This window comes from Chroicocephalus ridibundus, chromosome 3 (assembly GCF_963924245.1).
Source record: "Chroicocephalus ridibundus chromosome 3, bChrRid1.1, whole genome shotgun sequence".
Classification (NCBI taxonomy): domain Eukaryota; kingdom Metazoa; phylum Chordata; class Aves; order Charadriiformes; family Laridae; genus Chroicocephalus; species Chroicocephalus ridibundus.
The window spans coordinates 59,037,055-59,064,906 of record NC_086286.1 but is presented as its reverse complement, the minus strand read 5'-3'; the positions used below and the strand labels follow the sequence as shown (position 1 = coordinate 59,064,906).

The 27,852-nt window shown below is 39.8% G+C and overlaps 1 protein-coding gene across 1 annotated transcript in view; it reads right to left on the bottom strand.

The window, feature by feature from the left end:
• The window catches only part of ESR1 (estrogen receptor 1), a 172,415-nt gene that overhangs the window by 93,201 nt on the left and 51,362 nt on the right, over nucleotides 1-27,852 (bottom strand). Inside the window, 1 exon segment of the mRNA XM_063329315.1 lies at nucleotides 24,033-24,537. Coding sequence (XP_063185385.1) covers nucleotides 24,033-24,537 — 505 coding nt within the window.

Here is a 27,852-nt window from a genome sequence, read left to right as displayed (position 1 = left end):
AGCACCTCAAAACTATGCTCTCAGAAAGTTGCTCCAATTAATCTGAAAAAAAAATCTTATGCCATCCAAATGAAAATATTGTCTTAAAACAAATATCCTAAAATGCCTTGGGTTGTAATTGAATTAAATACAACTTGACGATGGAGAGAGAAAGTCTTAGACAGAGTTGTATATCAAACGGACAGAATCACAGGGTATTTTAGGGTAGATGGGACCTTGGGAGGTGACCCCATGCCAAGCCAGCGCTGGCACAAGATGGGCTACAGCAATGAGGATGGGTTCCAGTGACGGGACTGTAAGATGGCATCGCTCCTTGGTTGATCCTCCACTGGTGATGCAGATAGCTGGGGCTCTTCCTGGGGCCCGGTTGCGAGTGATTCCCCAATCCATGGCTCTGAGTGCATTTCACTCACAGAGATAAACTCTCTTCCTCCCCAAAATAGGATGGTTTCACCTACGCTACCAACAGAGAAGGATTCTTGCATAGTTCCTGCCTGAACCATGCCCTGGGAGAGGATGACTCAGCCAGGCCAAACTGTGCCTGGGAGTGTGAAGCTATTGAGCAGTGAGAGGTGTCATGGTGGTGTTTGCACACATGCCCTGGCCTTGTTTAGGTAACTAATATACATGGAGGCCTTTCTTGCCCCACCATCCTCAGTTTATTCCCTGATTGTCAGCACATTAATGTCTCTGTCTGCAGCATCAAAAATGGGAGTAATAAGCATTTCCCTTGGACGACGATGATGCCCCTTCCAGCTTATTGGCCACCTCACTAAATGTTACATTTAAGTTCATCTACAATTTCTACACGGGATAAACATAGCCATGAAATTTTGACACTCCTGGGTGAAAATAAGCTGTAGGATGTGAGGGGGTTCCCTGCAATTCAGATCTCTATGTGGACTGCATGGCCAGCCCCTTCTCTTCCCTCTCCCACAGCCTTGCACAGCTCCCTGTGCCTTCACAAGTCTTTACACTAGAGGAAATAGAGAGTGCAACCAGGAAGGCCACCAGAGCAGACTTGCACAGCAGCTCCCTTGCCACCGGTGACAACAATGCAGGAGGAAACCTTCATGCTGGAGAAATGCTCCTCTGGTCGCTTCATCTCACTTGTTTCATGGATTTGGCTCATATAACCTCTTCTCCTTCAGGGTGAGTGCAGGGACACCTTAACAGGACTACCTGTGTAGCAGACCCTAAGCTGGTGTAGTGAATGGATGACGTGAAGAAATAACTGACATAAAGGAATGAGGAGAGACAATATGAAGAACGACTTCATATTGTCTTCACTTCACTACTTCACTTCATGTGAAGGCCAACTAAGAAAAAAAATGGCAAGGAAACCAACTGAAAAAAGGACAGGCCTTAGTGCAGGAAAAAGAAAAAAATAAAGATAACTGACAGGAGAGAAATTTAGGAAAAAAAAATGAAAAGAAATTAAGTTATATGAAAGTTGAATAATAAAATAATCTTAAAATATTAACAGTATTTCTCGATGTATCAGAAAATATATTTCACAGTCAGAAGACATTGGAAAGTTTGCTTTGGAACTAGAATAAAATACAGTTTTATTTAGTAACTAAAGTAAAATAATTTAGGAAAAACAGCTCGGTATTGACCAAAAAACTGTAGTGTTGAGAACAGGCTCTGTCAACATGAAAACAAAAGCCTATCTTTTCAGGTCATCAAAACTTCTTATTCAACATGAAATTAAACATTTCCTTTGGCATTAGTTTTATCATCTTCCTTCATCCTTAACTCTGGTTAATTTTAAAATGAGTGATTGAATTACTATATTTGGATATGCCAAAATTAAACCATGCCACGTGAAGAAAAATCTCCTCTAAAGCTATTCGCTAAAGCCAGTATAAATTTGCACATCCTTTCAGTTCCTTAAAACTTCATTTTTGTCAAATTTAATTTTTTTCTCAGATCTGTCACTAATATTTGCAGGCTGGATTAAAGTCTAGAGAGGTGTGTCTATGCACAGTCACTGTGCAGTCGGTGGCATCTCCACCCACGTTCCCTGGAAGTTCTATTGAGGGGAGGGGATGGGAGCCCAGGCTTCTCGTTCATGTACTTAATACCTGAATTTGGACGTTTTCAATATTTCCCTCTCCCACACTTCCACTCCTGGGATTGGTTTTCAATGGTTTATAAATGTGAGCTAATCATTTTGCAGCTGATCTCCTTGACAACACAGAAGTTTGCCCAACTTTCTGAAAAATGTGGAAGCTTTTTTGGGGGATGGCAGGAGGGTTGGGGATGGAGGGTGGGTTTAAAAGAGGAAAGAGCTCAATTTATTTGTCAGTTCAACAGTTCTGAAATTTAAATTAATACCAAAAAATCTTTGGAGTAAATACTGAGAAATTGGTTCTGTTTCATTCTATTTCTCAGTGTTGCTGGAATCTAAACTACAACTCACTGACAGGGTCATTTTCATCAGTCTGAAGTGAAACGTGGTGGTGTAGCTGTACCTCACAGAGTAGCCCAGAATTCAAACACCTCTGAAGCAATGGCAATTTTCTGATTTTTTTCTTATGTGCAGGAGGTTAATAATTTCTTTCTGTACATGAGGTGAATGCAGAAACACCCACACACATGCTTTATATGAATATACATTAAAAGAAGATTAAGATTTTAAATATAGCGTATGGCTGAACTGCACCTTGCAAATGTAACAGAAACCTTCATTTATTCCTCCTGTGCATATGTTCTCTTTAATTATATGGCCATACTTTTCACAGGGAAACAGCTCATCAGTGCAAAGAATAGAAAAAAAAATTATTAAATGAGCAGCTATTCTGCCTTTTTTTCTTCCTGACAGTTCAGTGTCTGGTGCCTTACTATCAGCACACTATCCAAATTCAGCTATAACACCAGAGCTAATTTCCTTCCAGTATTTCCATGCCACTATAGCATTTTAGCAGTTGACAGGTGCTAATGAATGTATTTTTCCAATACTCCTGTGAGTTGAAAGGATAAAAAATGAGGCTGAGAGAGATTAAAGTCAAAAGTATATACTGAGCTATGTGCAACCAGAGTTTTTTAAGTACCCACCATTAAATAGCACTTTCAATGCTCAGAGTGCTAGTTTCCTTGTCTGCAATTGCAAGGGTAAATGTTCAACACTTACATAAATCAGACTGTAGGACTTCCATTCAGCACAAAGAAAATTACAATACACCACAAGACTACTTGTGAGGAGTTTGATTTAAATGATTTCTGAACTTCACAGAAGCATTTGTGGTAGAATTAGACAGAGAATTTAGTTCTTCAGGCCAGCAATCAGCTGCCTTCACATAACACCTCTTGAAATTTTTGCCTCAATCCTTTTTTCAGTTACGAGTCTTTGCGAGAAATGAATAGAGAATTTACAGTGACATATATGAGCATGACATGTTCCAGAGTTGATCCTTTTCATATGTTGAAACAGCAGTCCACTTACGATTACCTCACAATTATGTAAATAAGTATTATAATAATAATCACAAAGTCATAGAGTCATAGAGTCATAGAAGGCACAAAGGGACCAAATAAGACTTGCACAGGTGGCCTTAATTTGGGCTTATTAAAAATACAAGTTTGCAAATAACATTTTTTTTCCTGTGTGTAGCTTCTCACCTTTTAAAGAGGACAACTAGAAAAAACAAAAATGTTACCCTTCTGCCTCATATTTATAGTCACAGGGCTAGGAGATGTCGGTGCACCTCTCGCCCTAATGTAGCAGGCACTGGCAGGAGACCATTCTTGTTCCCAAGCAGCAGAGGATCTTGGTGATGCTTGCTAACAGCTGTAAATACTGACACTACAAGTCCTCTATTCTAGGGACAGGGACAACGGGCAGGATAAGGGACAATGGGAACAAACTGGAATACAGGAAATCACATCTCAATGTTAGGAAAAACTTATTTTCTTTGAGGGTGGCAGAGCACTGGAACAGGCTGCCCAGGGAGGTCATAGAATCCCCTTCTCTGGAGACATTCAAAACCCACCTGGATGCGTTCCTGTCCAGCCTGCTCTAGGTGAACCTGCTTTGGCAGGAGGGTTGAACTAGATGATCTCCAAAGGTCCCTTCCAACCCCTACCATCCTGTGATTCTGGGATTTCCAGTTAGTTTTCCTACTATGCCACCTCTCAGCCTCCAGCCCTCCTTCCAGTCTCCTCTTTAATACTCCCATGCTCTTGCTGCTCTCATAAGGACTTCTCTTGCCACTTAGTGGGCATAACACTCTGAAAGAGGCCTTGCCAGTCTCTCGTAAAACAGCATATTGACCTATTCATCTCTTTTTCTGCTCACAGAATAAAATCTGCCTTTTCTGCAAAAGATTACTTGCATTTAGCTTATGATTTTCTCTACCCCTTAGATTTTTTTATTATTATTATGCACTCCTTTTCCATACTTAGTAATTCCCCAGTTGGTGTACTTATGCATTAGATTTTTCCTTCCCAAAGGCTGGGCACTGCACTGACTCTTAGTGAATTTGAGAAATATTTAATATTTCAGATTATGTTGTGGTAAGCAGCACTAGAAAAATGTTCTCTTACATACTTATATTTCAAGTGGCCCATTTGCCGATGTCTGCTGCTTTTAACAACTGACAGATACCATTTGCTTATTTAAAAATTAATGGTACTATTGAATCTTTGGAGTAAAATCTCTGCAAATTATTGTTTTGATGTGTCTTTTGAATCCCTGATCACTGGATGATCCTCCTACTCTTTAAGGAACAACACCAGTGAAACAAATATTTTGATCCAATTCCCCAGGAACCAAAATAATGACAAGCCAACTTGCTCAGGGTTTCTCTGCCCATTTCTACCTCCTGCCAGGCAGTTTTGCCTGGGCACTATCTCTCTCTGACACTGTCTCTCCCATTCAGTTAGGCAATCCCACATGCTCTGGTGTATGAAGAGTCATATGATCTGAGGAAACATCTTAATCCACTCTCTAAAAGTGTGCCAAATTTGATGAAAAAGCTGCTGACAGACAAAGTGTCTCTGGGCACTGCATAGATATGACTTCCTGGCAGCAAGACCGAGTTGGTGGGTGGCTGTGTGGCTCTGGGGAGAGCAGCAACAGGGGCCTGAGTGTGGCAATCAGCTGCGCCCACAAGTGTGTCAAAGTGGAGGGCCCGGGAGGCAAACACTCTGGAAGCATGGACACAGGACATCTCAATTTTATCTGGAGAATAAAATAAGTTTGAAAAGCTGAAAGCATGAAAAAAGCCAAAAGGCCAGCTTCAGCTGACAATCTCTGGTATGTATCCTCTACAGCTTTCACACTTTTAGAAAAAGTCAGCCTTGTTTCCATTAAAGTTATGCTAAGCCTCACAGACTAAGCTGAAAAGTTGTACCACTGTATTTCTTACATAAGTCTTAGAATTAAAATGTGGCTTTCGTGAAAAAGCTGAAGTTCAGCCTTTCATTTAACAATATAACACATCCAGAAGAAGTCCTTTGTCCAGGTTTCACTGTTCCTAGCAAACTTGCTTCAGAATTACTCAGTCACTAGGCTTTTTTTTTTTTTCCTAACGTTCAGATAAACTAGCACAATCCTACCATCTGAAAGGAAAAGGTTAAATGCACTCAGTAGATCAGAAAAGGGTGTTTCAGGAAGTGCTGTCAGATTCTTACACTTACCTCCAGATTATTTCAAAGGTAAATGCCAGCAAAAACACAGGAATCAGTCATAAATCTTCCTTCACGATGCCTTTATAGGAATTTTATGGGCTCATGTGTTCCTTTTATTCTTGGAGAAGCCCTCTTTCCAAATATTTCAGATGCACACTTTAAGACCGCAGTTTAACCAATTACCTAAAGCTTCATTAAATTCCTAAGAAAATCTTTCAATGACCAACATTAAACTAGACATTTTTCAAGAAGAATGCTTGAAAGACATAAATGTTCTCCTTCACACTAACCTCAAAAAAAAGGTTAAATAGGAATGCAGATTGTATAACACAACATGACAATTTAGATAACATTGTCTCAAAAATTCCAATCTAAACCAATCTATCATTTCAAATGGCTATTTTTCTTTAAAATTACATTTTAAACTGAAAGTGTAACTTTAAGGCGTACACTGCATTTGAAAATGAACATCTGAAACAAAACACTGGTACAGCCACATATGGTCCCAACAAGGAAATCAGAGGCCTCTAGGCCACAGGAAAATAAACCCTGGTGAAATTAAAGACTTCTTAAAGTAGTGCTTTTAAGTTCATCAAAGTGCATGCAGATCCCTTGAAGCAACTGATATAAAGCATCGAGAAGAGAAAAAAACCCTTTCCCAAGGAGCCTACCACCAAGGCCATCTACAAGCCACCCTACGCCAGCTCCTAGCAAGAATACAGGAAAACGACTAGGCAGAGGCGCCAAGCCCAAAGACATGATATGGGCAGCAGGAAAGGAACTAGGCACTTGGGAAAATTTGACACCTGCACGTAAAAATCCTTCTATACTTGCCCTAGAAGATGTGATTTATCTGCAGCTCCTTGTTCTTGCCCCAAAACAGTAAACCCTAGGAACATAGCCTCTGCAGTTCTCGGACTAACAGCGCACAGTCTAGCGCCCAGTGAACGAAATAAAGTTTCTAAACATACAGAACCATTTGCGTTTAAGTCAGTTTCGGCAAACAAAACTACTGGTACGTGGGACCCCCATAATCCCCGTAATATGAGCAGATTAACTTCCTTGCAAGCCACAGCTAGCCTGCAGCATCAGCAGCAGATGAAAGCCAGCCCAAGAGTGGTACACGGCATGCTGTGGTGCGACACTTGATTGACAGCTGAAAAGACAGAGGCACCAGGCCTAGCTGATGCCCGTGTACAAGGAACATGCATCCCAGAAATTTAAATATGACTTGAAAGCATAAGAAGGGTAACAGATGGGACAAAGGCACATGGCTGAGTGTTACCAATCAAAGGACAGGTGACAAAAGCATGACAGAAGGCAAACAAATAGCTGGTCTGAAAACATGTCACACTGACCAGTCACTGCATACAAGAAGGGCTGCCTTTCACCCGCGGAGTTAGGCTGCTAAAAGTGTTCAGAGCACTCTAGTGCTGTCAGGCCAACAGAATACCTGCTGTGCTTTGTAGCTTGTTATATACCCTTCTTCCTCTGTTAAGAAAAATTAATAACATATTATGTCAAGTTTCAGTCTTGAGAGGTCTGGACCCTAGTACGGAAGATGCAGACCTCAAAATAACATGCTTTAGTTTGTCCTTTCAGTCAAAATGGAGGCAAGACACATACACAGAAATACGATGACTCACAAAATCTGGGTAGTTTGTGGGGAAATCTTGCTCCAGCTGAGGTGCTTGACTCATACTTGTTCTCTGGAAAGTGCTGGATTCAACTCTGCATGCCAGTTCATTCTTTGACTATTAATGAACAGTAAACCATGTGATAAACATGTGAGAGTTTGAAACAGAGCAGTGAAGTCTGGCAACGCCAGACTAGGCCAATGGAGCCTAGTTGTTAGGTGTATGCTAGCCTTATAAGCCCAGGCCCCGTTGACTTCCAGTGAAATAAAATATAACTTATCTATTACATTTGTCATAGAGGATCTCCAGAAACAGAAAATTACATATTCTAAAAATATAGTTGTAAGTGTAAGAAATAGAAAATAAAATTAATAAGAAATAGAACCTGAACAGATTGCTATATAAAGGATACAATTTGAGACATCCTTGCCAAACTGATTTTCAAACTGATTTTAAATTTCTTAGATCCTACAGCTCTGCTTCCCTTCAAGGAGAGCCATAACTGTTCAGCATCTCTCTAAGTAAGCCCTACACATCACTTCTGAAAATTTAGTGTCAAAGGCTACAAAGGCTGTCATTTTTCTTTATGTCCAAGACGTAGTAACTTCAAACTTCTGCCAGACTGGGCAGTCTTGTTCTTCCTTCATTTCTGGTCATAGGCACTGAGGCCCAGAGTACCAAATTAATGCTGTTCAACACACAGTCACAAGACTTGAAGCAAGGGAGAAGGCCAGAAAATACCCAACTGTGTGGCCACATTGGCTTACTAATGCAGCCACAGGAACGGTGACCATAAATGTGACTGGGGAAAAACTCCTTCAGTGGCAGCTTTCAGTTGATCAGACTAATGGCTACATTACAACAGTATAAAGTAGTAAACTAGCAGATTGAAAAACTGGACTGTGTTCTTTTCCTCATTCCTCTGTATCTTCTCTTCCCTGACTGTAGTCTGCAGATCTTTCTGTCTTTCTTCATGGGCAGGTGTCTCAATCATCAGTGCTAACCAAATAGTAAATAGCAAGTTTTACATATCTACATTATCTAAATTATCCCAAAGCAGCTAAATTACACATTCAGATAATGTCCACAGATAAATTTACATATGCTGACTATGCAATCAATAGTAAGCAAAGAGAACATGGCTCATGAAAGGTAGGAAATACATTCATGTAGCTAACTGCATGTAATATGTGTTTGCAAAACTGCTTGACATATTTTTAGGGTAACCTATGTAGCAAAGAAATTAGGTCTGTGAGAAATGCATGCACTTGCCTTTTGTGTTGGTGATAATTTTGTTTAAAGACATTAAGAAGTTTCATTTTGTTTTGGCAAATCTATGTCATCTATTTGTGTAATTTCTTAATCCTCGTAGCAACAGAGAATAAGCGCAAATGCTTCGGAGGTGCCACAATATAGCACCTCATTAATCTTCTCACTTTTTATTGTTGGTAGACAGTAATTGCTCCCTGCCCTATAAATTACAAAGGAAGGAAAAAGTCTATTAGATAGACAAATTCACGCAGAACTAAATGTACAGTATTATGGGCACAGTAGCCGCACTTCTGTCATGACATTTAAAACCATATTATTACCTGTTCACATGGGACACACATAATACCAGTGTACTAGACACAAGGAGCCCCTGTTGAATCTTACGTTTTTTTTCTTTTTGAGATATGCATGCTTCTTATAAACGACAGGGGCGGGGGGGGGGGGGGGGGGAAACAACATAAAACCCACCCAGGTTTCAACTTCTGTTTGTGACATAATATTCTTTAATGGCTACCCATGGCAGAAAATCCATCTATTTACTCATTTCTAGCCAAAACATTCTCTGCTGCGTTTCCAGCATTCAGAGCTGAATGTTGGAAGTGGATGTTGCACTAAGCTTCTCACGGCAAACCTATTAACCCACCGTGGTCCATCCCAAGCCTCGAGAGGAAAGAGGCAGCTGTGTGGAGCTGAGGCTGGTGGCTGACTGCGGCACATCCCTCCTCATCTCTGCCCTGGGATCCCATCACGCAGCCTCTCGTGGCATTAGGACTAAACAGTAACCAGCAGCTATGACTCACCTTGCTTCAAAATGACCTAACTGATTTTGCATTTCCTCACACCAAAATGGTCCCAAAAGTTTCCAACGCTCTGTTATGTCAGACACTACTCTTCCAGAAAATTATCTGAATGAGCAGCATGGTAGGACACAACACCAGGCTCTCATCTAGGCTTACTGTGGTATAAATATGATCACAGTTAATGCTTGATTTTCAAACAGTCCACGTATTCAAAAGTTTATCAAAAGCATTCTATAAGAGAAATAGGTCATTATTTGAATTATTGCCCAAAGGCCTCTATTCTTTGATTTACTTCTCGTTTGGTTTTAATTTTGTTCTAACCTTAATAAAAATATTTTCAAATGTCAATAACAATTTTCAAGTTGTACTGTCTTTCTTCATATGGCTCCATCTAGCATCTCAGGTACCTATTTTTCAATTCAAGCACGTGGCATTAGACATCCAAGCTTGAAACCACAACCACTCGATTTCACATACATAGTTATATAGATTTACAGGTCACCAAGCTAAATAATTCTAACCAACAACAGTCTGTTGCCAAATCTGGAATCCAAAACCAGTTTCAATCAGGTTATCTTGGAAAGTATAATACATAAAATGGAAAGAGAGATTCTGACTGAAGATTTCTTAATTGTGTCTTCATTCTCCAACCTCAGCACTGCTCTATAAATCCCGGTGGGAACTGTCACACGAGACATATTCTTGATTCCTGTTTTCAGTTGCTGATAAAATGCGGAGAACCCTTTGCATTCCTACCGAAGAGCTCAGCTCCTCTCCAGCTCCACGCTCCGGAGCACACATCCCGCAGCAATTGAACAACAGTGCAAGTGTATGCACAGTAGCAGGCTCTGAAAAGGTAAGTACACGTAACTCTGCATCATAGTGCATAAGAGAAGGCTTGCTGCTGCACTTGCTAGTGAGTCAGGAGATGAGAAAAAGACACGGGAAAAGAGAGATAGAGGGCATCCCACCCCTGATATGATGCAGCTCTGCAGACCCACAAAAAATCCATGAAACACAACAGGCATCAACTCCTAGTTGAACTTATAATGCATGAAATAGGTACCTGCGAGTAGATTTTGGTTTAGATTTGATTCATATTCAAAGCACCTTCTAGCAAATGGTTTGGGTTCTGTTTTGTTTAGGGATAAAGGAGATATTTTTCTGACCTTGTCAGTTGGAATTCAGCTAAACCCCTTGTTATACGTGTGCAGATACAAAAAGCAAAAGGACATATTCTCAGACAAGAAATTGAACTGACTCCAGTTTTGTCCTAAGAGCTTAAGCAATTGTTACTACTATTTTGAAAAATAAAATAAAAAATTAAAAAATGGTAATTTCAAGTTTAGCCGCTATATTCCTAATGCAGTATTTTATGTCTCCTTTAAATCCATCAGTTCCCCTCAAAGAAACTCTGTAGTAACTGCAAGGATGTAATAAGATAACCTTGCTAAATGAATGAATCACAATAGTTCAATCTTTTGTTATGGAAGCAGTATGCTCTCGTCATTAAAAATTTATTTGGTCAGAAAATACAGTTGAAATGGGCTTATTGATTAGATCTATGAAAAATCATATTCAATAGGAATTAATTTTCTCTAGTGGGGCGCTAATTCAGTTCAGTATTAGACTTCAGCTAACAATATGAGGATTAATATCTGATCTTCTGTGTATCTGAATCTGTACTGAACTTCAAACTTATCTCAGAACCTCTGATTACAAGTATAAATTAACTTTTTTACTGCATCATCTTGTACAAGGCTTCCTTCTTCCTTCTATACAGCAGCTGTGCACGTGTCTAAGGTAGAAACATAGCACCTCACATCCTCAGAACATCCAAGGATTAAACAGGCAAAGAAAACAGTTTGAGAGTGCTGACAGTACCAAAATGGGAATCTAAGGAATAAAAGTAGCTCTTCAATTTAGTGTTCCCCGTGACAATTTCAGTGTAGAGCCTAACACAAACCAAAAACCTGGAAAGCACACTCCATTCATTTCCCAGTTGCAGAATTACCTGTTCTAAACACTTCTGTAGTGATTCCCACGCAATGATTTACACCACACAGTAAATAAAACCTTCATTCCTTGACTATGCTGAGATGACTGAGGTGTAAAGCTAGTGATTTCAAATTTATTAAGCACTGAAATACTTTAGTTCCTTTCCATTAGATCCATATTTCTTCTTTTATCTCTACTTGGCATAATTTAGTTGGACTAACTTATGTCTAGCATTACACTTTTTAAGGAGTCTCAATTCTCAGAAAAAGTCTTGTATATCTCTCACCCTCAGAGAGGTAAAGTTGCAATGAAAATTCTGATTCTGAATCTGGGATTCAGAATCGGCCATGGGACACAAACTTTGTCCTTATTTTTTAAAATTTACCCCTTGATGTCATCAGAAAAGGACCGAGTAGTCAGCAGACAAAGACCTGAGGAATTTCTCGGGGAAAGGAGACTTTCCCCAAGTAATCTGGTGTCAAGTCTACCCTACAAAGACCACCTCCAGACTCCATTAGGCTGCTACATGACTTAAACATGGGTCTCATCAGGAGTCATGAAGAGGAGCTTTTGGAAACCCGTTCTCACTTGTTTTTCACCGTATCTCCCCTCTAACAAACAAGACAACTCATTTTGCTCTGCTCTCCTGGGTTTTAGTTCTGGAACAACCTGGAGGGACAGCACAGAAGCAGGGCCAGTCTCTTAGGCAATGCAGCTGTCAGGTTGCTTGCTATTTCCAGACAGATCCACATTTGTTGACAATAGAGTGAGTTAGCGAGAGAGGAAACAAGGCATGTATGAGTCAGAAAATGGGTCATACATGAAAACAGCTTGAAGCTATTAATACCTAATACTGCCATTTAACAAATAATAAAGATGCTGGTGCTAGCCATACGGCAAACTTTTAGATCTTCTTGTAAAGGCAGTCTTTGCCTCGTTAATTCTCTTAAATGCTTTTGGGGGAAAAAAAAAAAAGGTACAGACAGCATTTAATATTTGCTTATGCATTGATTTTTGTACTGAACCGCATCGCTCCCTCTGAGGAGTAAGATCTTCAGCACTTTGCTGAAATGAAACCAGCAAAATCCTTCGTCTTAAGCAAGGAATACAATGAACTGAAGGTCGTATCTCAGAGTTCGTGTCAGAAGCAAATTAGAGAACATGAAAAATTGGTGCATTAACCCCTTTCTTCTGTGCAGTTATCCCTTACCTACCTAAGAAATAAATAAATGCAAGGTAGCTGAACATAGAATTCCATATAAGGACTGAAATGGCAATATATTTATGCTGTATTTTTTCCAAGAAAAATGCTAGGTATTTGTGTTTAACAAGCCTGTAAACCATTTTTGTTCCACTTCAGATACTGTGTTTAGTAATACCATTGTTAGTTTCCAAAATCATACTCACTGACTGAGCACCTACTCAATATTTTGGATGTTTTCAGTCTTGCTCATATGTAGCCTCATGTCTTCTTTCTTATTCAAGCCTGCCCTGAAAACAGTCTTGTCGATTTTCCACCAGTGATGTTCAACAGCACTCTTCATTATAACTGTTGGGGACTTCACTGACACCAATGAATGTTTATTCACAGGGGTCCTGTGTCGTAAAGCAGCAGTATCTTCATTTCACATGTTAGGACTTAAGGCAGAGAAAGAGAAAGATATATGCACAGCAATTTAGTGCTGTCATGTTTCAGCTTTGGGAAGGCTGATGTTACAATCTTATTGATGTAACTTTATTGTATTTTTTGTATGTGCATGAGAAATAACAAGGCTTTAAAGAAATTAAACAATCAACACCCAAACCAGGATCTCATTGAGTCCTGAGTGGCAGCTGGTGTTTCAGGAGTGATGGAAGCTCATATCTACAGCACTGACCTCTGCCACCTGGGCTACTGAATGAACCAACAGCCATGCTAATCCACTACCTTCTGGGTAAATCTGTAATAGAATAGAATAAAATGCCAGAGTTGCACATACCTGTTGGGAGGAAGACTGTTCTATGTAGACCCTGCTCCATGTTCCCTGTTTCTCCCGGTCAGCCTTTTTATTTCCCCATGCTCTCCAACATACACTTGCTCTGTTTCAGTCCTGTTTAGAGCCCCTGTCCCCAAGCCAAGTCTCAATCCCTAAGTACCTTTAAATTCCCTCTTTATCTCCAGCTCACTCTTTTTCTGGAGTTTCTCCTTCAACTTTACTTTTTTGGCCCCCCCCAAACTCTTCCAAGTCCTTATACAGTATCTGCTTTCTCCTATTAGACCACTCCCTCTTTTCTTCATCTGTGTTCTATCTGCCAGTTCACAACAGCCTGCTACAGCACTTCACCAGAGATTCAAAGTTTCTACCTTACCAGACCCACCAGATTTCTCCACTGGTCCCATTCTGTTCTTCAGCAAGACCACTGTGATTTACTCCTTGTCCCATCTTCCCATACTGCAAGCTTAGTTTTTTACTGCATTTTGCTGGTGGGACTTTTGCCAAACCCTTTAGAACTCACAGATGAAACAGAAGGACACTAAAAGCAGAAGAGAGGCCACTTTTCTCATTCCCAGTGTAGTGAGATATGGGCTGCACAAACAAACTATAAGGTGGGTAGAAAATGCCTGGACTGACTGACAGGTTTTTGTCAGCAGTTCAAATCTGGCCAGGTTCTAGCAGCATTCCAGCGCAATCAATACTGAGGTGAATATTGCATTAACAACAGGGATGAAGGGAGAAATTGCACCCCTAGCAAATTAATGACCAATACCAAACTGGGGGGAGGGGGGAGCATGCAGAGTGGTGGATACACTGCAAAGCAAAGCTGCCAGTCAGAGGGACCTCAACAAGCTGGAGAAATGGCTCAACAAGAATCTTTGAAGTTCCACACTGGACAATGCAGACCCATGCACCTGAGATGGCATAACCCCCTGCAGAAATGGAGAAGGGGGTGGAAAGCAGCTCTGCAGAGAATGGTCTGTGGATGCAGGTGGACAAGTTGAACAGGAGTCGGCAGCGTGCCCCGGCGGCAAGGAACGCCAAACACATCCTAGGCTGTACTCATATAAACACAGACAGGAGGCTGAGAGCAGAGCTTGTTTCCCTCTCCTTGGCACTTGCAAGACTGCTTCCAGTTTAGGGCTTGCACGCTGAAGACAGTCTTTGACAAACTGGAGCAAGTCCAGTGGGCAGCCACCAAGATGAGGAAGGCGCTGGAACAAATTTTGTATGAGGAGATGCTAAAAGAACTGAATTTATTTAGTATTCAGAAGAGAAGGCTAAGGCAGGATTTTATTGCTGCCTTCACCTCTATCATGGGATACTTTAAAGGACGCAGAGCCAGACTCTTCTTGGAGGCTTAGAGGCACACAGTGAAAGGATAAGAGACATCTGACACAATTTTGGGCAAAGAATGTTGTGGTTATACATTAGGAAAGAGTTTTTCACAGTGAGAGCGGTATAGCACGGTAACAGATTGTCCAGCCTCCATTCCTGGACATCTACAAAACTCCATTGAATAAGGGCCTGAGCAACCTGATCTAACTTTGAAGTTAGCCCTACTTTGAGCAGGATGTTGACCAGATAATCTCCAGAGGCACCAAACTCACAGTAAGTTGCCTCAGCCCACAGTAATAATTGCAGGAAAAGTCCTGTTCAAAAGCCATGCAGCTGTGTGATGAAGCAACCTCACACATTTTGTCACAGAAGGATGCCTTTGCAATCAAGTCAATATAAAATCAATGAGAGAGAATGACAATATGCATGACACATGAAATTTCATGTAATTTAGATACCAAATGCAAACAAATTCCCACTGTGAATAGTGAGATGCTTCAAGAGTTTGTAGCTTAAATTTCAGTAGGTTTTCTGGGGAAAATCAAACAAAAATAAACCTAATTTGACAGCATCCCAACACTACCAAATATCACAACTATATCTATAATACAATGGTGTCTAGGCTGCCCAATGAAAAAGTTTTGGGGTGTTTTTGCATGACTATAGCAAAATATTATTTTCCTTTTATGATACTTAGAAAGTTGAGTCCTTTTTTGTCATAATGTTAAAAAAAAAAAATTACTTGAAACAATCATGTAACACTAAAAGTATGACCCAAAACTGGACAACATAAGTAACCATAAAAGAGAGGAACCTAGGCATACTTAATAATAAGCAGTGTTACTAGAGCTGTCTACAACTAAAGTGGAGTTTTGCTCCAGGGTGTTTCAAAATTTCTCTGCAGAATCGGATTTATTTCCACGTTGTTTGGGTTTTTTATTGCTTCCATCAAAAAGAAATAGTAATCCTAACAACTTACCAATGTGCAGCCTGCTTTAGCAATGTTTCACTTCTTAAGTTGCAATATCCCTGGCAGATATTCTTAATAAATGCCTCTTACAATTGTACTCATAGCATGGCAAGACAAAGCTATAAATACTTGTCAACCCATATGTTCTAAATAATCCAAACCATGCAAAACTATCGCAAGGTAAAAAATGTGCTACAGTGGCTCATACGTTGGCAGCACACACATTTTTCCTTGCTTGTGTTTATCAATCTGGTTGAAGGAGGAGTATCATTTTACTGCAGAATGGGAGCAAATAGACAAAGCTGTTTTTTGACATACTAGCTCCCCAAAGATATCTAGATTTGGTGCACGCTCTCAGCCATAGTATTCTTCGCCAACGCTACAGTTTCCTGGATACAAGGATTCTGTAATATGTAATTTGAAACGGGGATCTTACTGTCAAGTTCAAGTTGTAACTAATAACCAAAGCAGGGAACACTTATTTGAATTAATTTTCTTTAGATAGCAGCTGATACAACTTACTGAATAATAACTAGATAGGACTTGATCAAGATAGCTCAGCAAAACAAATGTTTTAAGAATGCTTACTAACTTTATAAACTGAAACCACAGATGACAAGGTATTACGTGGCATTTTATTTTTGCCAAAGATCAGATTTTATGGTACGTGTCTTCAGTAATAAAACTAAATGATGATTTTTAGAGTTAGCACCTTTGAAGCGTCCATCTGTTTACAGATCAACTTGAAGAGGAAAAAAAAAGGAAGTTGCTAAAAACTTGAATATTTTCCATGGATTTATGAATGAAAAGATCTTGTCTCACAAACTTGAATTACATTTAAACTGAAAAAAAATTAAAGGGAAAAAGGGAAATAGAAAAAAAAGCAGTAGGTATTACATATTCCGATTTTAACAGGGCTATATGTAAAAACCGCAGGGGAGGCTATCTACAAAGCATATTATGAGTTTCCCAGTCTTATGATTTATGATTTGGGGTCTAAATTTTATGCCACATCTTCTGCTGCAGCCGCTGCTTTCTGCGCAGCATCTTCCTAACTAATTTTATTTAGCATGAGCTCAGACTTTTCCTGTGTTGCCATAAATTTCCCTTCCCTTTTCTTCTTAGCTTTGACGCCCTCTTTGTAGCATCCTAGCAAGTTTTCCGTAGTCATGTCTTTGCAGCACAAATCAGTACCTAAGTAGGCTGTGGTGATCAAAGCAGTGTTTCTGCGTGATAGTGAGTAATAAGATAAGAGGAAAGACTGGAAGTAGCAATCCAATTGGACATTCACACCACAGATGATGAGACGCTGAAAAAATCTTCAAAGGAGAAATACTGCTTCTCCCTAGAAAATCAGTTAAAAGCAGTTTCCCTATTTGGATGAGAAGATCCTAACAGAAAAATACACTGCTTACTCACATATCTTATGAATGGGAAGTGAAATGCATGGGCAATAAAGGCAGCCCAGTGCTACCTAGATGCTCACTGGTGTGTCATCCTCAAAGGGAGGGGAAGGCTATCCCCTGACTCTACACAGATGATGCTGCCTGGGTCCTAGGGAGGTAGATTTTGACAGCTGTCAGCATTGTGAGACGGCAGCACATGGAAACAGCATGTGACATATTCCACCCGTGTCGTCTGATTGGAGATGGACTGCACTCCATCTGAACAGTTGTTGTGGACTGAAATTCCACCCACTGGACATGAAGTGGTTACACGCATGACTGTTTATGGTTAGTCACCAACCGTTTGTTGAAGAAGTCCTCTGAGTTACTTCTGCCTTTCAACCTTTACTGTTATTTTTCACTTTTACTAATGGCTTCCATGCAGTGAAGACAAGGGAAGCATCTTTTCTTACTTATATAAATGCTGGTTGTTGTATCATTAGTTAAGACTGTCACTGCAGTGGTTGGAAGACCGCTGGAGGAGTTATGCACGTCTATCAAATAGGATTTACGTTTATGACAGTCATACTAAAGCTCCATGTTTTGTGAGGTCCATATTTCCGTTTTCTAGTAAAAGGTTAAAATAAAATACCCAGATCACTCCTGAATCCAATATTGTTATCAATATCTTGTCAAGGAAGAAGATTATCCTGCAGATTTATGATCATCTTGTCTCTAACGGGTATCATTGTAAGTATGTGGTAGGTTAAATCTGGCAAGCAGTATCTCACACACTTAGTCTTGCACCAGAAGAAGAAATGTCTTGAGTCAGATGATGTAAGAACCCTCCTAGCAACTGGAATCTGAGCTTGGCAGAAAAGCCTTGCCTTGCCCAGTGTCACATTGATCAGGGTTCCTAATGAGCTGTGGTAAATTATGACCTTTTGCAATTCCCTGGAAAGGCCATCCAAATACATAGGGACAGTGTACAACCTTAGATGTGACTTCTCTCTGTACAGCAAATTTTACAAACAGTCCCCGTAAGGGATGCAATGAAAAGCAACACTTTAAATGAGAATGTTGAAGGACAACATCTCCACTCTAATCTCAGTTCTGATGTCTGAATAGACAACAGAAAACTGCCTGCAGACAAACCACTGAGCTCATGATTAGTTTCAGTGTTTCGTTGTCAACAATATCAAGTTATCAGAATTATTAAAATCTTCATTTGTTAGAAGAAGTGGATGCAATTCAGTTGCAGGACTCTTCGCTGCCACATTTGTTTGGAGCTACACCTTAGCTCTGGTTGGCCTTTCTTGTTGGTTTAATAAAAAATGCTGGCATTTGATGTTCACTTTGCAATTGCTGGAGGAACCGGTGCCAGCAACTAATGCTTTCCCTATCAGAGCAGATATGGCCAGCAGTGTTTGTTGTTTCAATAGCCTCAGAGCGAGAGTGATCAAGGCCAATGACACAGAGTCAATTCCCCATTTTCCTCCCAAGGGACATAGTGCAGCGTCTATCTGAAGGGAGGTTACAGGTGGCAACCACTTTGAGTCTTTAGAAACAGGAGACATATGGGTGGGATTAATTTCATGTAACTTTGGACATCACTGGGCATCCATCTTCAACCAGTAGATATCTATACCAGAATGAGTCATTTTAGCCATCTTTTATAGTACAGAAAGAGAAACTTGCACTTTTAGAGCCTCACACACCTGGTCTATTTTAACCAGGTACCTTAGAAAGAGAGAATGTGTGTGTGTGTGTGTGTTCGCAGTGCCTCTTTCTCTCTGTCTCCACAGACTAAGGGAGTCCATACGAAGGTTCAATGCTGTTGTCAATGCCACGTGCCATTAGAGGTGTTGTAGGTGATGACCCTCACTGACACCCACCTCCTACTCCAAAAAGATACAGCTACACAGTAGGTCCTGTGTCATATCTGTTAGACCCATCTGACCCTACAGCCTCTCAAACAGCACCAGATGCATAAGGAATGGAAAAGTGAATAAAGACCGAGGTGTCTGCATTTAATCAGATGAACCCCATCCACATGGGCTGCCTGAACAGCCATGTTTTTAGCCACAAGTTTCAAATCCACATGGAAAGGATTTGGTATATGGCATATTTCCTGGGTCTGTGGTGTATGCAAAAAAATACATCTGCTAAAGGTGCGAAGAAAGTTTTCTTCAATAAGTAGAAAAATTTGAAAAGGAAGCTTATAGAGAGCAGATGAGATCCATCTCCCTGCCTTGGCAGAAAGGGGGATAATGAGGAAGCATCACAGGTCCTTTACCCCTTTCCACCACTGCCTGGCCTTATGCAGGGGCACAAGGAGACACAGAACACATGTGCTCCTCAACAATATGGGTTGGTGACTTCATGGTGCAAGCACACTTGCAGCAGGATCCACACCAGCGCGTTCTCTAAGAGCTGCAGAATCAGCAAAGTCGGTTTGTACAAGTCCCTCATAATTGTAATGTGTGAGTATCTCAGAACATTCAACAGGTTTACCTTTACGACATTTCCACGAGATAGGAAAACTCCATGTTTTCCTGTCTCTTTCATTACAGTCAACTATTGATGTAAAATTGTGAGAGATACCAGTACAAGCTCTGAAAACAGGAACACTCCGCGTGTTCAAGGAACTGCCAAGGAACTCGAATTGTTCAAGAGAGGACCATAGAACAGACTGATGCTTTAGAAAAAAATAAAGAAAAACAAAAAAAAAACCCAAACAAACAACAAAAAAACCCCAAAATATTACATTACATAGCACTCCTTCATGTTATGGAACACCTCATACTACATAAAAAAAGAAAAAATATCTTTTAATTTTGCATTCATTTAACATTCTTTTAATTTTAAAATTTGGAAAAATCCTCTTTGTTTAGAACTCAACATGAGCAGCTAGAAAGATTCATAATGAATCAGATGGTAAAAAAAAAATACATATTAGGTTAAGTAACTGTTTTTCAGACTGATGGATTTATGAGTTACAGCAGGAGAGGGATGGATCCACATGTGTAATCTTTCTCAATTTTAGCAAGAGTTAAAAATTAAAGCTCTGATCATACTGATTGGAACAGCAGGTTTAAAATGTTTCAGTGTCAATTTCAGTATGATAATTGGGACTAAAGCTAAATAAATACTTATTTATATATTAGGCTAATAAATATATTAGCCTGAACCCAGAGCCTGAGGTACTAGAAGGTACTCACAAACTAGACACTAAAAGTGAGGGTGCGATGGCTGATTTTTCATTTCATATTTCTGTTTGTACACTCATTTACGCTGCCTCTGTCACTCACTGCAGACTGACAAAAAACGCTATCATCAGGTAGCTGGCAGATGCAGTCCATTTTTACATGGGTTTTGGACAAATTTGGAAGCAGCACTAAGCGCAGGCTGCAGAGAGCCTGAAATACAAGCACGATTTTGCTTCAGATCTGAGAAGTGCAAACTCAGTGGGATGACACTGAAACACCACACAGGGGCAGAACAAAAAGGATTCATCTTTCATGTTGCTTAGAAGAATTTACTGAGGTAAATTAGCTACTGAAAGGCTTCTTGTTTTTTCCCTGAATGAACAAAAACCATCCAAAAAGTACAAGGAAATAACCAGAAATGGCCAGAACTCAAATTTAATAGTTAAGAACAAAAGAAATCTTTCAATTAGTTTACCCTGATGTCCCTGAGCACTGGATTTCCTGTGATAATAAACCACTAGTCAGCATTTAATAAAAAAACCTACTATAAAATTGTTTGAGAAAATAAAATGTATTTTACATTTGAAGAGAATTAAAAACATAACTAGCACTATGCCTTCTCCCTCTAACTTGAACACACGGGAAAGGTATTTTAGTTTGGCTCCCTATAGAAACAGCCACAAGGTCAGACATAAAATGGGCCAAGTTAGAGACAGCACAATTTGAATTAATTATGTCCCTTCTTTTTTCTCAAATTCTGATGTCGTATGATTTAGAAACTCCAGAAAGGAGGAGACTGGTATATTTGTTGTATACTTTACAAAATCATTCTTTTATCTATCTATTGTTAGGTTCTTCAGATAGGTACAGAAGCCTGTCATTATCCTGCAATAGGAGACAAAGCCTTTTGGAAAAGGAAACACAATTTTAAAGAAATAAAATACAGCTTCAGAATTAATACGCATGTAGCTATATATGTGGCTATAGTCAGCATGATTTCGAATACTTATTAACAAAATCAAATGACATTACATGCTTTTCTTATCACATATGGTAAGCTTTGAGTTTTGTGACTGGAGATTTTTAACATTTTATCCAAGTATCAACAGAATATAATTTCAGCTCCGATCCACACTGATTATTTATTGCCCTGGCCACTTGTATCACATAATGCATTATTTGCATCTCAAATCCACCGTATAATAGGATGATACAAAGCAAATATTTCAATCTTACAAGCAAAGCACCACAATTCTGTTACACAGAAAGGTAAATAAGAACTGCAGAGGAGCCTTTCTGGGTCTTAGGTTACATCACTTACTATAGAAGCAAGCAGACATATTGTAAACTGATAGTGATCCATTTAAAATTTTATTGAGGCTTTTGGTTTGAGAATTTTTGCCTTTACAACTCCTACTGGTAGGCTGTTCCAGAAACTCACCATTTTTGTAGTTAGACATCTTCCAATCTCCAGCATCAATTTATTAATTGTCAGAGTACACTGCCCCATGCTCTCTTTTCTCCCATAATCCAGTTGAAAGTTATTACATTAGCCAAATGATTTAAGAAAATTGCAAATTCATGCATTACAATATTTTTTAAAGAACTTATTCTTAAACCCTGTGATTAGATACTTAATTATTTCCCAGACACTGAATACCTATTCAAATTATTTTCACACACTATTGGTGATTGGATTTCTGCCAAAACACAAGAATAAAGACCTACTATTTAACGATGTGAGGATGATAACTTTGTAAATAAAATCTTGCAAAAATGAAAAAAAAATAAAGCAATGCTTTTCTCAATTTAATTCCAACGGCATGCGCCTGTTAACAAGAGATAATCATAACAAGCACTTTGATGCACATTTCTTATTACCACATAAGATGCGCTTTACAGAATTACGTCTGGAAGGGGCCATTAAGTCATTTGTTCCATACTGCACGCCGGTAAACCACTTGCATATCCAGCATCATAAATTCACCTAATTACTGCCCCATCAATTGCATACGGCTAAAGCACATCTCCAAAGGAGACACCCATCCTTGATCAGAGATGTCAGGAAACGGGTAATCCAGCACTGCCCTTACATGCTTGCTCCAGCAGTTAAAATTTAAAAGTACATTAATTTTATTTTGAAGTGTCTCACCTCAATTCACTGTTTAAAAACAAAGGGACATTACTTCCATAGTTCAACTTCTATTTCCAGCTGATTCTTGGCTTTGATTGCTCCTGAAGTAAAATACCCCAACTATAGCACATTTTCTGCCTGTGTATTTCAACCTCACAAACTCACTATTCTGCTGTTTACATATCTAAGGTCGCTTACACACTTTTCACAATAGGTTTGCACTGGACGTTCGTGGAAGAAAAAAGAAAAAAAAGCTTTAATCTAGTGCAAAGGGCAGTTTCACTCTCAAGTCACTGGTAATCATTCAAGATCTTTATGCTCTGACATGTATTCACTCTTCCTAGAGGTATTGTATCTGGTTGCACTAAAACACATTTTGCTTGAACCAATTCAGTTAACAGATCGATGTATTGGACAGGCTGACATAACCGTTACCTATCATTTCACCAGTCTTTATTCCATCTGCTCCCCAAAACTGATTAATCACTTGCGAAAAGTGCAATCACATCATCTGTTTTTTTGGACCACATTCTGCTACCAGATTCCTAGCCGGACTGTTAGACTGTCTTTAAGAACATACGTTGCTGTTCCCAGCAACATGCTGCATTGTGCAAATAAGTCTGGCAGAGTCTGTCCCTCGACAGGGAAAGAATAACTTGCTTTTCTTTTTTCAGTCATTCCATTTCTAGCAAACTCACCTCTATCTCACAAATAAACAGATAGAGACAGAGTTTAGGAAAAAAAAATACCTCTAACTGTTCGCTTTGATTCACTGAAGCCCAGTATAATGCAAAACTATGCTATTAATACTGCACAAACGCTAACAGTGCGGGCATTGGTGTATATTACTATATTTTCTTGGAAGCTACAGTTCTATCAATTTCTACGACTTACTTCAGAAATTATGTAAATGTTTTCACAACTGACAATAAATATTTAAACCAAGGAAAATTATTCCCCCCTTCAAAGATACTTTTACCCTTCTGCTCCAGACAAAAAAATAACCCTTCTATTGAGGGATAAAAATACAAAAACAACCGCAAAAATCTTATCTTTTGAAATGCATCATGCCCTATTTATGGTTAATATGTATCACCCTGCAATGAAAAAATGCAGATTAATATGTACACAGCTCTTAGGATAGCTCACAAAGTTGGTTACTGACAGAAATACTGTCACCGAGTCAGCTCCAACACTTTGATTAGGAAGGATATTGTGCTTCTGGACTACTTCCTATATAAGTCACTTCTCACACTATAAAGGAAGCCACAGGAGAAAAATACTCTTACTCCAGCTAAGAGCTGAACAACCAACCACTCACACCCAGAAGTGTGTGATGGTGGAAGTCTTTTTAGTATTTCTAATACATTACACAACAGGGAGGTTGTTTGCCATTCCTTAATCAATTATGGTTACAGGAAACATTTGTACCCATTATCCAATTTGTTTCTCATTTATGTACAGTTTTCAAAATTTACAGCTTACAGTCACAATGAGCTGTTAATTACAGTTTTGCATTATTCTATGGTGTTTTTTATGGTCTAGGTACCGTGGATGATTCAATTACATCAGATGGTCCTTTACACAAAAACAAAAGATCAGGGCATGCAGATTTTCGCATCCTAATTTTCTCAGTTCAGCTGCTTAAAGGAGAAAGAAAAATTAGCTGTAGCATTTACCTGTAGAAGGCTGGAGGAGCAGGTTCCCTCATCCCAAAGCTGCCCTGTTCGTTTTCAAGGTAGTAGGGTACCTGTTGGCTGTGATGATGGATGAAGGGTGAGAGCTGGGGCGCCGTTTGCAAGAACACCACTGGGCTTGGTGGCACATTGTTCAGTGAGTGAAATCCTGCCAGGCTGCTGGACCCAAAGGATTCAGAAGTAGGGGCATAACTGAGAGTAGTAGAGCTGTACACTGGAGCCGTAGTACCGAAATCATAAGTGGCCCCTTCTGGGTAGTTAAAAACTCCTGTCTTGTTGCTCTCCACGTACATGTCGCTGAGCGATCTTTCCAGGGGAATCTTCAGCTGAGGTCTGCTCAGCGTCTCCAGCTCAGTGCCTTGAATCTGGTGCAGCAGGGTAACTCCAGAGGTTTTGGTGTGAAGGGTCATGGTCAGTGCTAATGGCAGTAAGCGAGGAACATATCTGCTTTTACTGTCAACAGCGAGATCGGCAGCTGGCAGTCCACCTAAAAAAAATACCAGAACCTATTCTGAGGCTCAGCAGAAATCATAATAAAGCAGCACTACACAGGTATTCCTCTAATCTCGGCAAGGAGGACGATACAAACAAATGCAGAGCGAGCACTGAAAACGCACATTCTCTCTCTCCCTCCCTCTCCCTAACTTTTGGGAACTCCTCATCTGCGCTAATATGCACTACAAGGTGCTGGCCGCGAGCCAGGAGCTCTTGCCTTGTGCCGACGTTGGTTTAAACATCACTTCAGAAACAATTAGTTTTGGAGTTATACCAAATAATTGTCCCACTGAATGTTACTTCATTCTTATTAGTCGTTTAATTTTGCACTTCAGGGTAGCCAGCGCTCTGCAGCAACTAACGGGAAAGAACACTTAAATCCAACCAGGAAGAGTAGTCCAGTGGTCAGGCAGATTACTGCCTTTTATTTCCTCAGCAGGCTCCGATCTATCTGCGCTTATCTCTCCCCCTGTTTGATTCATTTTCATGTTTGCTAGAAATATGTAATGTGTACATTGTAATGACCCTGGGTAGGACTATGCTGTAACCAAGATAGGGCAAAGCAGAATATGTGTGTGTGTGTGTCTGTGTGTGTGTGTGTGTGTCGAGCCTCCATCAATAAAACCAAAATTAAGGAGTGTATGATATCTACGTAGTAAAAAAGGCTTATAATACACTTCCCTCCGAAATAGCAACCTGAAGTTACTAGAGTGTGAAAGTGACATTAAAAAGTGAGGAAAAGCTTTAGATTTGCCTAGAAATTTCTGTCTGCTTCTTTTCAGGCTGTGAGATAATGAAACAAAGCATCATTCAGACTTTGTCATAGGAAGATCCTAAAAGTTAGGAAAAAGTTATTGGATTGCACGACACATGAATTGAATACAGGAAATTCTTTTTTCCTAGTCCTGTGAACAAAATCTCAGCAAACCTGAATTTTTAAATCAGACTAGAAAATTGAGTAATCTAAAACGATCAAACAGGATCGGCTTCAAAATAAACTGAAATGCCTTTCGAAGTTATATTTAGAAGAAACAAAAAAAAGGGGGAAGAGAGAGAACATAATGAAAAGGTGTGGCATGCATGCTTCATCTTGCAATCTCCTTCCATATAATTTTAACTTTGCACAAACCAGTTGTCCTGAACCAGCTAAATGAAAACCTCCAGAAACCGTTTCAAGCTCGCTAGCTTTATTGCTGCGGTCTGTGGTTCAGTCAGTGAAATAGGTTAATGCCAACCCTAAACGCATTAATATATGGGCTCCAGTTACTGTGCTTTGAATACTAGCAAAGTCTACGCTATACTTAACTCCACAGTTATGCGGCTCAACCTTCAAAAAACCCGAGAAACCGAAAAACTGAATATGCAGGTCACTAATAGCTTCAAGAAAAGTTTACTAAAAACGGTCTTATTTTAGTAATAATACAATGTTTTCAGAACTTCTATTAAAATGGCCAAAGTTATTTAAATTTGCAACATTACTCTGAAGCAACATACATTTGTGCCTCCGCAGGCACACAGCTAGGACAGCAGCACACACATAAATATGTACTTGATAGATTTCCTCACCCACCCAACCACCCTCCCCTACCCCGTTCAAATTTCAGATTGTAGACTTTGATCAGAGAGATAAGCTTGTTTAAATAACACCGGACTAAACATGTTTCCCAGTTTAAAAAAAAAAAAAAAAAAAAGATAATAATCAGACAATCATACCCAGCAGTTCAGAAAGTCTTCGAAGAGTTATTCTGAAAAGATGCCAGACAGTGTGAGAGGAAAAAAAAGAGAGTGTGTGCGTGTTTGCATAGAGTGGGCGAACGTGCATCTGCAGAGACTCACAGAACAGCAAGCAAGCGTAGCTCTCAGCAGCCAGTCTGCTGGGCTACACAGACTGAAATGAATGGCAGTTACGAGTTTCAGGTCCGTCACACTTACAGATTTCATCCCTGCTTCAGCAATACATAAGAAAAAGCATTATCTCATATTAAACGGCATAATCTGAGAATTAACGTGAATCTGCCTGCCACAAGAAGTACCCACTTCTATAGCGTACTGCAAAATGGACTTTAAAATTTTATTTAAAGCATTATTCAAGATGTATGCTATGTTAGAATTACTATATTGACATGCAATAAAATGCTGCAGCGTAATAGTTATGCAGAAGACGGAAGATATAAGTGTGCACACAGAGACTTGACATCCGAGCGCACCCTGTGCAACCTCAGTGCTCCTTACGTGCAGTTTTTAAAAACCTCATTAATTCTTTTGGGAGGGTTGTGTGTTTTCAGGGAGGCAAATATTTAAAATTACCCCTGTGTACAAACAGCACTGAAACACACTGCAGGCTTAAGTCAAAGCACCGTCACTTCTGCTCCGTACCATTTAAACTAGGGGCCCTGGGAGCAGCTTTCCTCAAGCCAGGGTGGAAAGTTACAGTCCTGCCCCCTAAAAGGGCTCAGCAATAGAGAGCGGCATTATTCCTGCAGCACACAGCCTGGTGCACATCTCGGAAGGAAAGATGTGAGTGCCACCAGCAAGATCTTAGGGACTGGTTGGGAACCCCTGCGAGAGCATCCTGTAATGTTTGGCTCATTTTTTCAGTGGAAGGGAGAGAGAGAGCAAGAGAACGCAAGGGTGAGGTGGGGGGTTAGTCAAGCCAAATCCCAGGAAGAAGGGGAACTTTTTGGTTTATGTATACTGCATAAAATCAATTTTTGATTCTGCAGGCTGTGGGATTTTTAGATATTAAAAAAAAAAAAAAAGCCGTGAAATGCAACAGATTATCAGAGGGGGTTATTTTTCCTGTCCTGCATGGTGATGACTACCCTGCTTGCTCCAATTTAACACCTTGCAAATTCACCCTGCTTTAGATGCATCTCCTTGTGTGCTCACCCTCCAGAAAAATGAGATCTAAGTTTCTAAAACCAGGTCTTTGTGCCTAAAGGCCAGGAATTACTCCACCACCCAGTTTAACCACTCTGATCTGTTAGATGTCAGGTTTTACATGTTATGAGCACAATATGGAAATAAGTACAGGATATAGCAATAATATTTGGTCCTTTTGACCAGTGCACACAAGATCTATGCAAAAACTTGGTTTTGCTTAATCCCACTTCATGTCTGTCTTTAAAAATATGCAGATCTCATACAGAAGGGCTTGCCTCACTCACTGTGCATTTAAAAAAAAAAAAATCACATTTAATAACAACAGAGAGTAAATAAAAACATTAATTGGCTGCAGCATCTTCATTTCCAGTGCTAGGCAGAGGGGTTCAAAAAATACTTAGTCAATGGGAAACCTACTTTTTCA